Source organism: Punica granatum, chromosome 3, assembly GCF_007655135.1.
Source record: "Punica granatum isolate Tunisia-2019 chromosome 3, ASM765513v2, whole genome shotgun sequence".
NCBI lineage: Eukaryota > Viridiplantae > Streptophyta > Magnoliopsida > Myrtales > Lythraceae > Punica > Punica granatum.
Genome location: NC_045129.1, coordinates 7142790 through 7158908, shown reverse-complemented (window position 1 = coordinate 7158908; position 16119 = coordinate 7142790). Strand labels below are relative to the sequence as shown.

The following is a 16119-nucleotide window of genomic DNA, read 5'->3' as shown; positions in this document are numbered from 1 at the left end:
ATCGTGATCATGAGCAGCAGTAGCCAGATTTTGTATATTCTTGCTCCCGTCCACTTATACCCAAGGACCATTTGCGTGGAGGAGGCGTCAAGTCGAAGAAATATAAAGACAAAAGCGTAGGAATATATCAAAGTCGTTGTAGTATAGTGGTAAGTATTCCCGCCTGTCACGCGGGTGACCCGGGTTCGATCCCCGGCAACGGCGCTTTCCTTTCTTTTTATCCCCCTTTTTTTAATACTATTCAGATGACAAATCTGTTAAATGGATCCATCTTTTTCATTTTTCATTTTTCCTTTTTATAATACTATTCAGATCACAAATCTGTAAAATGGATCCATCTTTTTTTTTTTTTCAAAATATTATATACCATTGTTATAACAATACGGAAATACTACCCAAGATCGACAAGCCAAACACGAGCAACAACAGCAACATAAGGTAGAGAGATGGAAGGAAAAGTAAGAGAGCAAGGTTTATGTGGTAAAACTCGAAGTATGAAGCATTTATGATACAAAGTAAGAGAAATTCACTATTTAAAATTCATATGACTAAACCAATAAATTCGATCAAACACCCAAAGAACCCTAAAGTTTCAAATTGAAGAACCCTGATCCTCTCTTCCTCTTGTTCTCTCAAATATCTTTCAAGTGTGTAATGAATACAAGAGAATAGTCAAGAAAGGATTTAAACCGGGTCATAGATAGTGCGAACTGAAGTCAGACCCTCATATTCAAGAACGTGTAATATTAACTGGATAACCGTGTCATCCAACTTCATATTCGATCATAGCCGAAGTTCATTCCTAACAAGTTAATAGTACAACAGAAAATCCTTGCACATTTGATATAATCCTAATTAAGATCATGGAACCCACAGCTAACCCTTTTGCCCGATCATATGGTTCCTCCTCTCTATCTGAATTAATCAAATGCTTTAATTGTGCGTATACATGTCAGTCACGTGGAGAACGTTTTGCACGATAATCTATTTTTTGTCCTCTTAATCTTCAAGTCTAACTAAAAAACATCAAACGCTGTCAAAGAAAATAAACACAGGCCCATCGCCTATCAACATCTGATATTTTTTATACTTTGACCGGTATGTGTGGATGCCCGCTATTTTTCACGGTAGTACACACGAGGCAAACATCGAACGCCTTCTTCTTTTACCCATGACTCTGATGCCATGTTCGGTACGAATAAGTCGAAGCACTTGGGAATAGAATTGCCATATCATAGACACGATTTTAGCTTCCACATCGCAGCAAAATCTGTATGAGACGTGAGTTATAAGAGTCTTTAAAGGCGGTTGCATAAATGATATATCGTCCAAGAAGAAATTCTCTGGATCATTAATTGACAGAGGAGGTACAGCTGATCACTGACAACAAACAATGTAGTAATTACTACCACTTCTTTGCTTTCAATGAAATTAATTCTCGGGCTACCGATGAAACAAAACTGAAGCCGCCTGATTCCCGAATGTATTGCTTGACCATCAACTATGATTTCTCTGTAACGACGCAACGGTTGTATTGGCACAAGACCATCAGTTCTGCCTGTTGGCGATGTATTTCGCAAGAGCAACCAGTGGTGCCGCCTTCTCGGGATCGAACCCAACCAACTGACTGCAAGCTTCCTGCAACAACTCCGCAGCAAACTCCCTCGACTTCTCGATCCCTAACAATTTTGGGTACGTGACCTTATCGGCTACTAGATCCTTCCCTGCAGTTTTCCCCAATTCTTGGGATGACATTGTCACATCCAAGATATCGTCCACCACTTGGAACAGCAACCCGATGCTCCTGGCAAAGATCCTCAATTTCTCGACCTCCGCATCTGATCCACCCCCCATGATTGCCCCGAGGACGACTGAGGCCTCGAGAAGGGCCGCAGTCTTGTGGAGGTGGATGAACTCGAGCTCCTTCAGGCCCACAGCAGATATCCCCTCGGAGCTTATATCCACAACTTGACCAGCCACCAAACCTTCTGCTCCAATTGACCTCGCGAGCTCCCCAATCGCTCTCACAATTCGTGCAGGGGTCACCCCCTTCGTATCTGCAGCAATATGCTCGAAAGCGAATGCTAGGAGGGCATCACCGGCCAAAACCGCAACATCTTCCCCAAAGACCTGTAATGGTGAAGAGTTGTAATGTTACAAAAACAAAATCAGAATCATAAAATTGTCACAGAGACTCGAAGAAGTGAACTAAACTAATCTTACTAGTTTGTAACTTAATTCACCATAGCGGGGGTCCTATCATGAGAGCTTTCAGCTCTGCTCTTCGCATCCTTTTTTTTTTTTTTTTTTGGGAGTTACTGATTCTTTAGAAACTTCGTCTAGCACATCGGTCGCATTTCAGTATCCTAAGCAAAATTTCACATCTCTTCGTTATGTATTTCCTATTCTCAGCAAGAATGATCAATGAGACGAATCTCAAACGCGTTCCTCACGCTTGGATCTCCTTTCTCCCGTCAACGAAAACGGGCTCGAGATTCTCTGAGGAATTCTGTCCAACACTGCAATCAAAGCAGCAAAATTCACTATACCTTGTGGTTAGTGGGCTTCCCGCGGCGGAGGTCATCGTTGTCCATGCAGGGGAGGTCGTCGTGGATGAGGGACATGGTGTGGATCATCTCGACAGCGCAGGCGGAGGGCATGGCCATAGGCAGCGCCCCACCGACAAGCTCGCATGCAGCGATGCAGAGGATCGGCCGTACCCGCTTCCCGCCCGCGAGCAGGGAGTACCGCATCGCCTCGTGGATCCTAAGCGGGGGCCGGAGGGAGACCGCCACGTCCAGGGCCTCGTTCACCGCCGCCGCCTTCCCCAGCATGTAGGCCTTGAAGTCGAAGGCCGGCCTCGGCCTGTTGTCCTCCTGGACCGTCTCCTCCTTGGTCAGGACCGCGGACACCGAGAAGCCAAGCCTGGCGGGAGGGCACCGATGCTTCGTCGGAGCTGCGAGGGGGAAGGAAGGCTTCCTGAAGGCGAGGGATCTGGGATGGGTCCTGATAGGGGAGACCCACGCGCTCAAGTTGAGGGAATTCATGCTTAATTGCTTCAAAATCCGATCTTCACAGAAGTTCTTGATTTGAGCAGAGCGTGAAATGAGAGTTGACTGAGGAAAAAAGGGAAACCTTCAGCAGTCGCAGTGATTGTTCCTTCCCAATTCGATTATCTGCTGCCACTGCCCACAAATTGGAAGATTAACAAAAGGGGCAGATTGCAGACGCAGGGCCCCATTTCTGATTCATCGTATTTCACCGAAAGACAGAGAGAGAGAGAGAGAGAGAGAGAGAGAGAGAGAGAGAGAGAAGGGTAGAGAGGAGAGTTGGGAAGGAGGTGGATGGAGTGAGGAGGAAGGGCGGAAGGAGGAGGAGGAGAAGAAGACGTGAGGGGAGGGAGAGGATGACAAAGATAGGATCTTTGCATTTGGGCGGCCACTTAGACATTGGAATCTTTTCTGCTAATGTGCGTTTCTTCCTATATTTTCTTCAAAACATGTGTCTCACACGAGATCTCACGCTGTTAACAAATTCCATCTCATGTTGATGGATCGGATTTCATCTGTAGTCCAAAGAACTCACGAGTCATTAAAAGCATCTTATGGTATGGGAAATCAAACGTAAATGAGAAGTTAGGATTATTAATTGGCAGAGAAAAACTGGTGTTTTAAGATGAAAAAATAAATAATAAATAAATATATATATATATATATATATTTATATTTATATTTATCTTAAAAACGGGATTTTCTACTGGTGCTAACCTTGTGTTCCTCGTTCTGCCCAAAAAAAAAAAAAAAAAAAAGGAAAAAAAGTGTTTCTCATTTTTCTGTGTTTGCGTCGGCACCCTTCTTGTGTTCCGGTGAAATTACCAATGCCAAGTATCAATTCGTGCGTCCACACGGTTGCCATCACTTGTGCGAGACATGGATGTTTCTCAAAATATGTGGTAGTTTAAGGCCTGGGATGGAATTTAAAAAAGTCCCCTAAATTTGTAAAATCCTAATCAAGTATGTGGTATACCGTATATGTATCGTGACGTGAAAATGAAGTGGCTAATATGTATAAAATAGAGATTTTAAAAGATTCTCAAAATAAAAATAATTTCAATTAAAAAAATATAGAAATACAAAATAGGGCGATGGATTCCTTCGCTTGCCACCACCGCTCAATTGAGGTAGCCTTAATCCTAAATCAATTCCTATTCAGTAGGATAAGAATTTCGAAATACTTATGCCAATTCATATCCGGTTCACCAAACACAACCTTAGGGGCTTGTTTTGATCACAGCTTGCTAGCCTATCAAGGATATCCCTTCGAGCTTAGGAGGACGACCGTGATGACTGAACATAGGACTTTTACCCAAAATGTCTTTCCAGTGCTGCTATGAGAGAGATATTCCTCATATTACCATGGACTCATATCTGCCTCAAAACATAGGATTTTACCCAAAACTAGAATTATTATAATAGTTGATGATTCCGAAACATTATCTTGCATAATCTTCGCACTAAATAAGGCTTCATTTGGACGTGTGGTGGAGGTCATGTATATGTCTTTTTTCGTTAATTATTTCAAAATCATGATTTGATTGATTTTAACGGTTAAAAATGTGATTTTTTCCAGTAAATTAATAGGTGCTCATAAAAATCCTTCTACTTATTCTCTGTTTTAAAGTATTAATTAATTTCAACAGTTTCAAATTGTTACCTCTCAAACACATTTGCTTATTTTGAAATCAAACATTTATTTTTCAGCAATTATATTTCACCAACAACACTCTCAAACCAAGTCTCTACATGTTGTACTGTACATTGCATGATATTTACTATTTCGAAAAAATTGCCTGTCTGTCTGATTGCCAATGATATATTGATATAGGCAATTGCTTTCCCGAAAATTGCCTGACAGTCAGATTGCCAGTGACATATTGACATAGGCAATTGATTTCCCATTCTTATTATATAGCATTGAGAAAGATTATTATTATTATTATTATTATTATTATTATTATTATAAGCATTCCATTTAGGGCACAATGTTCTTAAGCTTAGTTAATGTGTCGGATTTGTGGAACTCCCCACATGTCGGAAGCGTATTGGGTATATGTGGAAACTAATCACTCACCCAGTTGGGCGGTTCTAATAGCTCAGAATTGGATTGACGTGTGTAAAGTGTGTAGCGCTACGACCCAACACACTTTCATCAAAGTGGCCAATGATATATAATTTCCCACTTGTGTCGACTCCCACTCATAAAGGATGATGTGTGTTTGTTTTATAAATAATGTTCAACTCAACTTAACTCAACTCCACTTATTTTCAATTCTCAACTCCACTTATCTTCAGTTCAACATCACAATCATTACTTTTTTTATTTTTTAAATATTTTTAATTATTTAATTCAATTTTTAATATTAAATTATCTTAACTATTCATTACTTTTTCATGATTCAATAACACAATCATTGCTTAATCATTCTTTTCTCTCAATTATTTATTATTTTTTCACACTTTTTCTCATAATTCAACAATACAATCATTACAAATCAATTAAAACCAAAACTCAACTCAACTCAACTCAACTCTCAATCCAAACGCACTCTATGAGTTTTCGAATTTTAATACAAACAAATTCGGCGAAAAACAAGCTTTTTAGGGTATCCAAACGCATCTCGATCGTTTGTAACTGCGAGATTCTACCTTTGATTTTCTCAAATGAGATTTTCGGATCCTTTATTTATTATTTTTAACAGTATCTTCGTCACTTTGGAAAGAAAGCAATGGGAAGGAAAAAGGATATTTATTGAGTTTATAACACGTCTGGTTTTGCATGCGAAAAAGTTTATTTGTTTTCTCCACCGTATCTTTAGCGTCGGAAGTTTTGTATAGAATAATGGTATGCAATGGAATTCACCTGATAACATTACAAGCCTTTAGAATATTTTTATTTATATTAGTTTTTAGAAATATCATATAAATAAAATTTATTACATGTTTTGTAATGTTGTCATATGAATTCCGTTGCATATCACCGTTGCGTAAAAGACTTCCTCCTTGCTTCCATCAAGAAGTTTTATACCCTAATCATGCTGGCTGCGCCTATTTACTATTTCTTTTTATATAAATTTTATGAGTCTCCTTTATTTTTTTTATTTGCTACATAATAAGTCGTGATTAACCAATACAATACTAAATTTCGCCGCGTCCTATTTATGCTATATTCGATTCATTATTAATGCATCAACCATTTTCTACCGTACTCTTTAAACTACCAATTAACTCTTCATGATACATAACTAAGATACGATGTATTCTACTGCATCTTATTGATGCTACGTAGGGTGCTTCTCATATGTCATCTCCACCATTATTTGTATGTAACATCAATAATTCTTTAGGAATTAATGACTATTATAATTACTTAATTATTAGGTAGGAGCATGCATGTGTTTGATATCAGTATTGCCATTTTGATGTACGGAAAAATCTGTTTAATAAAGTTCTTGTTTAGACACAGTTACTTGTGCAATAAACGCAATAAACTCCCATACGCAAACTAGCTGTATGAGTATAGTTTCACTTCACCATCTCATCTCGTAAACAGTGAAATTTCATTTAAAATCTCAACTGTAACTACTTTGATTGCGACGACTGTCCACCGCGTTCCAGGTATGGAAGTTCTGCCTTAATCATTCATGGGCTAGTCCAAAATATACCGTCTATGTTGGATGTAGAATGTATCCATGAGAAGTATTTGTCTCATATTTATCAGAAACAAGAGGGATAGTTACGTCGTGTTGCTTGCTTAATCCGGATGAATGTCGTCAATCTCCAACATCATGTGAAGTCCAGAGAAACTAAGGTATAAATAAAATCATTACTTCTCCGGTAATATTTCAGCATACTCCTTTGCAACTACTATGCAATCTCTGCTCAAATAGACAAAACAGCAGTACGGGAAGTCTGATCTTCGACTAAAAAGAGATTAGCTAGTATTCTATTAAGCCAAATTATAGAACAGAACTCGTGTGCAGGATGTTAACGAGGATACAGCATGACATCTATATTTGAGCAATATACGAAGTAGTTATCACAAACCAGCTTAGTCAAGCCAAAGATGCACGGTGAACTCCCTGGTACAGCATCGCTCTCCCAGTCTATGCTCGAACCTACCCACAGAGCAGATTCAAATGAAAAGCTCAGCCTCAAGGAATCTGCATCCAAATTGGACGAAAGGTTAGGCTCCTAGGTCGTGCTATAAATAGCCTGCAGTTTGGCAAGGTGAAACAGAACCGGAATGCATATTAACTATAGTCTGAAAGCTAATCCATCCCACCCCTATACTTGAGACGGTGCACAAGATCGAGTGTCCATGCTAGTTTGATTGCCACCATCTTTGGAGCTGGAGGAGGTGTGCTTTGAGTCTGCCTGCAACTTATTGAGTGTCATGAAAAAGGAACAAGAGAACGTGAGATAACTGTTAGTTAATGACAAGAAACTAAATGGATGACTCCCAATCATAATCAAGACAATATCTATTCTCAGTAAAGCATAAAAAGAACCTGTCATCACTTAAGAAATTGCCCATAACACATTGAAAGTTGACAAGCAAACAGTTAAACTAACCTTATATCCCATTATGTAGCGCTTTAGAGTCGAACGAAGTTTTTCAAAAAAGATTGCCTTCACTTGTCCACGCCTCGGTGGTAGGACGCTTCCTCTTCTTTGAAATGAACCCTTCTGAGATAGATCTGCAAGCCAGTTACGCTGAATTAAAGGACATACTGAATTGTGAAGGCATGCAAGCAATATCTATATGATATGTGACCGACTTAACAAGGATTTGGGATACAGCTGAAGTTCGAATTGATATGCAGCAAATGCTTCAACCTTGCGATTACATTTTCTGAAGGTAGAGATGCTGAAAAGCTTTCACATTTCCTTCCAGTTCTTTCTCACCTTCCATCTGAACTATATGCATTGACTCTATACCCTGCTTTTCCATGAGAAACTTTCTATGCGAGGAATGCGATGAAATTCAAGGAAGAGAGGAGGGACTAGAATTACATTTGGAATTACCTAAACTCGCTTTATTAACTTTGGTTGGACTTGTTGACAGGCTTGTTGCAGGCTTCAGAAACTCTCGTGCTTTATCATCAGGAAACATTGTATGATGAATAAATTCTTCAACGAGTGCTTCGGGATCAAACTGAGTGTCGCTGGAAACACCAGAGTCCCCCTGAAGGTTTAAAGAGTAGAAAATCCATCACCATTGAGTATGCTTGCTCAAACGTATTTAGAGGGTCAACAACCTTGAGTACCTCATCCTCACTAGGCTCCCCGTCACTGCCATCCAATAACGACGGGAAGAGAGTCAGTGGTCGTCTAGATTCTGACGTATTTAGGGGCACTTCGCAGTCAGAACCCCCACCGGGGGAGTCATCCTTGACCACGCCACACTTGAAGCAGCTGGAGCGACTGGCAAAGTTGTGAGCGCCACATTTCCCAGCATTGCAGTACCAGTCCCCAGGGCGGACGTCAGGGAACCCAAACGAGGAGCCATTTCCCCTCCTGCCTAAACTCCCATAGCAGAGCCCAGCACCGGAGCTTGAGTCGCCGCAGCGGCACATCTCACTCCTCTGTAAGTTGAGGTGGTGGCACGACCTGCAGCTCGAGACTCCTCTCTGGTTCATTTTCTCTGCATGAAGGAGAGAAAACCCTAAATATTGAACCGGAAAAGAAGAATACAATGCTTCTTAGAGAGTCTAGTAATAATTGAGAAGGCATGCTATCAGTATCTACTATCTATATGATATATGATTGACTTAACAAGGATTCCGAATACAGCTGAGCTTCGAGTTGATATGCTTCAACCTTATCCATGAGAGACTTCCTGGGCAAGGATTGCAATGAAATCAGGGCAGAGAGGAGGGACTAAGAGTTACATTTGGAATTACCTAAACTCGCCTCATTAACTTTGGTTGGACTTGTTGACAGTCTTGCTATGGGCTTCAGAAGCTCTCGCACCTTATCCTGTGGAAGCTCGGTATGTCGTCCCGTCAATGATGTTGAACATTCTTTTAATGCGGATCCCTGGTCAACCTCCTGAAGGGCATCGAAAGATCCAGATTCTCCCTAAAGGTTTAAAGAGTAGAAAATCCATTACCATTGACTATGCTTGCTTAAATGTATGGGTAGGGAGTTAAGAACTTGAGTACCTCAATCTCCATAGGCTCCATGTCCTTGCCAGCCAATAACGATGGGAAGAGAGTCAACGGTTGTCTAGACTCCAAGGTATTCGGCTTTGGAAATGTTCTGGAGTTTCCGATACTTGAATTAGGACACGGAGCCGATTCAAGCTCTACTTCCTGAGGAGGCTCCAGTAGCAGTGGCTTCTCATTGTTCTGGGAATACATATAGATATATACATATTCAGGAAATAATTAATAGAACACTAACATATCCAATGATTGTATGTAAAAGTGCAAAATATAAGATTGAATGTGCGAGGGCCTTCAACATGTTATATTGCATCTAGATATACGGACACAAGGTTAAGGTGTAATTCTCATCCAAGCAAGATCCAGGTTTGCCATTGAAAGACTCCAGAGCATGACCAGCCACTTGACTAGCTAGGTACCTTTAGTTACGACATACCTTCCACTTATCCTTGCTGAGCTCTTGCATCTGTAGTTGGAACCGCCATATGAACTCTTCAACTCTCCGATTTAAATCTGTATTTCATATATATGAATCCAATGATCACCAAAACTTTAACGTTGGCTTAGAATTCTTCATTTTAATTTCGATGATTTACTCACAAATGGCCAAAGAAGTACGTTCTGTATTTGCAACAGCAAAAGTTTTTTCGTGTTTCTTAAAATGGCCTTTGTATTTCCAAAGCAATAACTACTACATTAAAATAAAAACTCTTTCTGAATTTTTCTAAAGTCATGCAGAAAGATAAATGCACAACTGTCCATTCCATTTCACTCCACCTTGTATGTAATTTGAGATGAATGGACATTCGTATGAAATACGGAATTTTGATTCTCTAATAGAAAGTGTAGATTTCTGTGGCGTTCAATACAAAGCCCAGTTCTGGAGAAGAGCTTTCATATCAGTTAAGGATGAATATACCTTCGTCTGAATATTCTTCCAGTTGCTTCGGCACTTGGGTCCTAACAGACATTTTCTGAGCTCTCTTCCTCACGACCATTCTCCTCAGAATGGCCCATTGCAAAATGGCTTTCAGCTTTAGCCATCTCACTGCTGCCTGCCTCGATTTGACGTTGTCCTTCCGCTTGTGCTTGTACTCTGCTTCAGCATTCCACATAGATCCGAAAAACTGACTGTAGAGTTCTGTTTCGCCATCAGCAATATTTTGCAGAGGACTCCATGGTCGTGCCATGTCATCCATATTACCCGTCATCATCATTTGTGAATTTTCAGGAACCTGTGTCAAGTGGGCAGCAGCATCGGGCTCCCTTGTGTCTGTCATCACATAGATAAAGATCTAATTCAAAGCAGGCTTTGTCCAAACAGGAAAGATACTCATGTTTGCACCATCAGTTTTTTGCTTTTGGTAAAATTTTGCACCATCAGTTTACAACGGACAATTTGGGTTTGGTGAAAAGGACTGAATCTGAAAGTGAGAATATTTGTCACAGTCTGATTCTTTTCCACCCTGATTACTTGCTCTCTTCTTAACAAACATAACACTTTTCATCCAGAGAAGTTCTTGCTTCTCGAGAAATCGAAGAAATAGAGCAACCCGAGAAGCCTACTTCATATTAGCTCATAGTTTATCTATCCGAGTAACATTCTGCCAGCAAGGCTGGACTCTGGAGTGAAATTCTACTTTTGAATCAGTATCCATTAATTGCTGAAGTTGCAAAGTTTGAAAGCCCCTCTGGACTCTTTGCCAAGTCAGAGATCGTTAACAAAAGACTTTTGCCAAATTGAATTTTGATCGTCAATCCTACAGATGAACCATTTGATATTTTTTAGCTAATTTTTGCTCAGGTGAGAAATTTGAGTAGTTCTACACCATGACAAGATATCATTAAGCAGCCCATACCAAGCAACTTACCCTTTATGTCCTTCACAACGAATGCATTGGATATGCCCTCGCGAACTGAAATCCTTTCGCTGTCATCCGTAAAAGTTTTGACCCCGAGTCTGAACTTTCCACTTCTTGCTATGCTGGAATCGTAGTTAAATATAACATCTCCCAATGTTCCCATCCCACCCTTTAGGGTGACTTGCAAGTCACCAGACATTAGTGGGACATCCAGCGTACTACCTATTTCATTTTCTTCAAAATCCTCCCTTGTCCAAATATTTCTAGCTTCTTCATCAAAGTCTCCTTGAAGTGCTGAAACTGCCAATTTTAACATTGATAACGCACCGCTTTGTACCACATTACCTGTGGTAGAGTCTACCAAGAAAACATGAATCTGATATCCTTGTTCGCCCTTAACCTCTTGACCAGTAACTTGGAAAGATGAAATTTGTGTTACGAACTGCAACTGCAAAAATTTCCAACTTGGACATTGCTCAGCAGCTAAATCAGACCTGTCAAAATTTGACAAAGGAGTTTACAAAAGAGAGTTTTCAAAAGTTACAGGGGAAAAGTTACACGATAAGCGATTGATATCATCAATGACACTTGACAAGCCCAAGAAACTACGTATTGCATAGGCTCTTTCATCGACAAGAATAATTTAGGCACTAACTTTAGTGCTGAGTACATTCCAGTAGTTCTCAGCACATCCAATAGCCCTACTCACTACGGGAGTAGCAAACCGAGATACAGGCAGTGTGAATGATCCTAATTTGTGTTCCAGATTCTATACAATAAAAATTTAAAAAAAAAACACAGTGAATATAGCTCCTTATGCTCATTGCAGATATTCAAGTCAAGAAAGAATTAATAAGATAGATTGTATTTGGTTCTTAAAGAAAAAGTTTGTCGAAACTTATGGGAATATTTGCTTGTGGTTCTTTCCATTGTCATCAACATATTAAGGGGAAACTATTGTTAGCTATTATGATGTTGATCATGCAGGCTCTTTGCCCCTTTTCAACCGGTTAAATGCACTCTCTGAAATAATTGCTAGTCATTACATTAAAAGCAAATAAGTCACTGCTCATACCTCTGAGTTGGCTGTATATCTAATCGGGGAACCCCTGCCTCATTCAACAAATCATTAGAGAAACTCATGTCGCTCAAATTAAGCCTGCCGAGCTGTGTAAGATCAATTGGCTTGTCAGATGCATCCCTTGCTGTGAATCTGGCGGTCAAGATCATATTCATCCTTGGAGATCTTTGGTCGTATGATGCTCCAAGTGCAGATCTCTTTTGCTTCTCATTATGGCTGCTCTGGAACACACTCAGACTCTGTTTAAACGCAGAACCACTGCAAGGTTGACTGAGTATTCTAATGGCGTACTTCATTAATATGGGAACATCATGACCGCAATAAGCCCACCATTCGCCTGCAACAAGTTACAAGTTAAAACAAACATAACCGATATCGCTGCTAGAAATTACTAAATATATAAGAAACTTACAAGGGTGAGATGTCTTCAACATTATCTTTGCTATATCTGTGAATAATTTGGGTTCTCTAGCATGATAATCCATCATTTGCTTCACGAAAGCTTCTTTATCCTCGTCAGCTACAATATTTCCCACCACGAAGTTCATGACTTCAGTTACTTTAGCCTTATTATCTTTAAACACAACGTTATACACATATGCAGGATTTAGAAATGCTGCAGCGGCATGTATTGGATAGACAATCCTGCCTTTCCTTGAGTTAAAAATCTCCCACAGCTTCTCGTACTTAGGTGGATTGTGCTCATAAATCCTTCTTATTTCTTCAGTCGCCCATTCCATCGCCATATAAAAGTACCCGGAAGAGGAACCATATCTATCAACTAGATAAAAAATTCGGTACAATGACTCCAGAACCTCTATTATCTCTTGCCCTTCATTCCAAAATTGTGGACTAAGAAGTATCTCAGTTACTTCTTTCTCTAACTCTTGCACATCAGAACCAAATGAAAGCCAGTCGGAAGACTGCACAAGTTGAAGTAACTCACTTTTAAGCTCAATGATGGACCGTAGCATATCGTAGTTCGAGGAAAACTCTATCATTTGAGGTTGTCTTAACTCCCGATTGTTGGTGTGCTTCCTTATAAGTGACAAAAGGTCGCTATGCCCGTAGATACAATTTAGTAGACATCTAGCATCATCAAATACCATATGAACCCACTCGATTTTATGGTAAACTTCCTCAAAAAGAGATTGAATCTCAGCAGCAACACAGTGGGTCATGTATATGTGAGGATATTCATTAGCGAGCAAAGCCCCTGTAGGTTCCAGACTTGGAGCACCGTTAATATATTGGACAACATTGTTTGCTCCTATAGTTTTGATTGAAAAACAGATGATTACCTCCAAGAAGTCACTGGTTAACTTGTTCGTTGGTACTTTGAATGTATTCAACAACACTACCCCTTTCCATGAGTACGCCATGATATTAATGAAGGAGGTTTTCTCTATTTCATCGCACAAAACATCAGAGATGAGGGTACAACCAGTTTCTCCCCATGATTCCTTCACACTTCTCACATGTGCTTCAACTTCTCCAAGCAACTTAGGAATTACCACAGTTTTGAGTGTAGAATGACTCGGCTTATAGGCGGCACCAAATGCGGCCACAGCATTTATGAAATCAATAAAGGACGATGATTGGACAACACCACTATCAACGCTATTCAATAGCAAGAACTTTGCGAGCAAATCATCCAGCACACTACTGTCATTTTGCTCACATAATTCTGAAGAAGTCCCATCAGAATTACTAGAGAAGGCCTCAGTTTTGGGTCTCTTGTTCGCACCTTTAATCATTGCAGCAGCAGCCAACTGGACATCTTTGGGGACCTTGGTGCATATATCTATGTCACGTCCTTTAATACCCGATAAATGAGACTTAACTCTAGGGGCACCCCCAGCAAAATCTCGTCTGCAGAAATTGCACTTAAATCGCCCATTCAGACGTTCTGCATATTCCCAAAATCTGTCTTTCTTTCTAGTCATGATGTCTCCCGCACCCTAAAACCCAAGAAATTGCACGAATAAGCTAAACAGGTCAAGAACTTTGCATAATTACTTTAATTATGAAAGATAAACCGGGCACAGGCTCTACCAATAAAATAAAAAATCAAGACACTAAATTCACAACTATTCGCAATATCGGACATCCCAAACTCAAAGGATTCGGTTCCTGAAATGGCCTACCTAATCAACTCACTAAAACAACCTTATGAGTGCTACCATATGCACGCTCTGACGCACCACTTTGGACAAAAACTTGTTGCGAGAAAACTCACATCGAGCGCGACTCAGTTTCCGGAGAAATTCAATGGTTACCTTCAGTGACTACTGACTATTTCATGGACAATCGAACTATGGACAGGACTTATTCACAATTTTAGGACCACTTAATTAAGCACTGAAGCTGACCCGCAACCAGAACACAAGCACCATAAAGCAACTGAACTGATTAATGTATATATCCTTGCAACTACCAGTGCCTTCCAGCTAATTAAATCTTGGCTCCTTTCGGTTTCATGAAGGTAGATTTTCTCTTATGTCCTCTAACAAAAGATCAATATCTTGAACATATCACACGTTTATTGAAAACTCAGGGGAACACAGAAAGATAGATTGTTACCTTTGAAAACTGGGAAGAACGCGTCGACACAAGGGAAAGCAGAGAGCAGGAAGAGGAGAAAGAGGAAAGGAGACAAAAGGAGAAGAAAAAGAGTTTGACATTATGCATATTGATATTACAATATATATATATACACACACACCCACGGACCCACCCATGTGAAAGAGAAAAGGAAAAGAAAAGAATCATTGTGTGCAGAAAAACGGTACGGGGTTTGACGGAGGAAAGACAAGGTGCGCGTACTTTAAATGTTACGCGTAACATTTTATTTTATGTAAGTGTGGGGCTAAGATAGAGAGGAAGAGGAGAAAGTAGGTGGGAAGAGCGGAGATGGGGAGGGGGGTGTGGTCCATTCCGGCCATCCCGAACCTTAGCAAGGATCGCCGTACGGTTCATCCTAATGGCCGGCATCAAGCCATATGACTCATCCCTCTGAGTCGCAGAGGGAAGTGAGAGGTCAGATAGAGCCCTCTTTCATATTAAAAAAGAAAGACCTCTAAGGTTTTGACATAAAAAAGATTAGTTTTTCGTATTTTTTAGTAACATTTTAATCAACATCTCCAAAAACATTGAAGAACATTATACATTTTATGTCCTATATTATTTGGTCAAAGTGAATAATGATATCATTTAGCACTGCTTAATTACTCACTTCAATCAATTTGTCACAAAAAGAAAAAGGAAAAGGAAAAGAAACAATAATTGGGAAAGAAAGAGATTGAATTAATAATTAACATGTCTCTCTGCCTCAGAAATGTTTGATTGTTCTCTCTTCGCAACGAATTACAGAGTCAAATTTACCTTTTCCTTAATTAAGTAAATAAGATCGCTTCCAGCATCGTGAAAGGTTACCAATATTTTCATAATGAAATGACTTATGTTGTGAAATGAGGTTTATAATGTAATAAAGCACGCTCTTGTTAATTTAATAATTAAGAGGATATACGTTCGATTCTCGTAGTGAGATTACCCGTGCTCTTTTATTGACTATTAGGATTTCTATATCATTGTACTAATTTCATGAGTCTCCCTTATAACCGATAAAACTAGTTAATGGCCCGCGCGTTACGCGGGCGCAATAGCATAATTTTTTGTTGCAACTAATCTACATAATTTTACACGTTATGCATAAATAGTTTGTAGTTAAAACCGAATGAATTATGTTAGTAATATCAATAAATTATCAAAAACCATTCACATTCATTAAAAAAAAATGATATCTTTACTTCAACTTTAACTGGATGATACTTCGATGGGAGTGTAATTATCTTGAAATTATTAATTGTGTATAAGTTTCGTCTCAAAATAAGGTCCGAAACAAATTAACATGAGACTTTCTTATGCTTATATGCATCAGTGAATCCTAA

The 16119-nt window shown here is 39.6% G+C and overlaps 2 protein-coding genes and 1 non-coding gene across 5 annotated transcripts; 1 reads left to right on the top strand and 2 right to left on the bottom strand.

Moving 5' to 3' along the window:
* Positions 1 to 132: 132 nt before the first annotated feature.
* Positions 133 to 204, top strand: TRNAD-GUC. The gene has a single exon. It is a non-coding gene; the product is annotated as a tRNA-Asp (tRNA).
* Positions 205 to 1286: 1082 nt separating this feature from the next.
* Positions 1287 to 3451, bottom strand: LOC116199090 (geranylgeranyl pyrophosphate synthase, chloroplastic-like). The gene is made up of 2 exons (XM_031529389.1): positions 2550 to 3451; positions 1287 to 2130 (listed from the first exon to the last, which is right to left on the bottom strand). The coding sequence occupies exons 1-2, from the start codon at positions 3045 to 3047 to the stop codon at positions 1549 to 1551; spliced, it is 1080 nt and encodes a 359-aa protein (XP_031385249.1). The 5' UTR covers positions 3048 to 3451; the 3' UTR covers positions 1287 to 1548.
* Positions 3452 to 6847: 3396 nt separating this feature from the next.
* Positions 6848 to 14875, bottom strand: LOC116199089. Of its 3 annotated transcripts, none has more exons than XM_031529386.1 (13): positions 14753 to 14875; positions 12582 to 14130; positions 12164 to 12506; positions 11098 to 11582; positions 10146 to 10499; positions 9663 to 9739; positions 9224 to 9409; positions 8963 to 9140; positions 8327 to 8703; positions 8085 to 8244; positions 7632 to 7756; positions 7342 to 7439; positions 6848 to 7219 (listed from the first exon to the last, which is right to left on the bottom strand). In XM_031529386.1, the coding sequence occupies exons 1-12, from the start codon at positions 14858 to 14860 to the stop codon at positions 7344 to 7346; spliced, it is 4038 nt and encodes a 1345-aa protein (XP_031385246.1). In that variant the 5' UTR covers positions 14861 to 14875; the 3' UTR covers positions 6848 to 7219; positions 7342 to 7343. The 3 variants fall into 3 exon arrangements, with proteins under 3 accessions (XP_031385246.1, XP_031385247.1, XP_031385248.1); XM_031529387.1 differs by having other exon boundaries at positions 7342 to 7433; XM_031529388.1 differs by lacking the exon at positions 14753 to 14875 and adding an exon at positions 14317 to 14455.
* Between the last annotated feature and the right edge of the window lie 1244 nt (positions 14876 to 16119).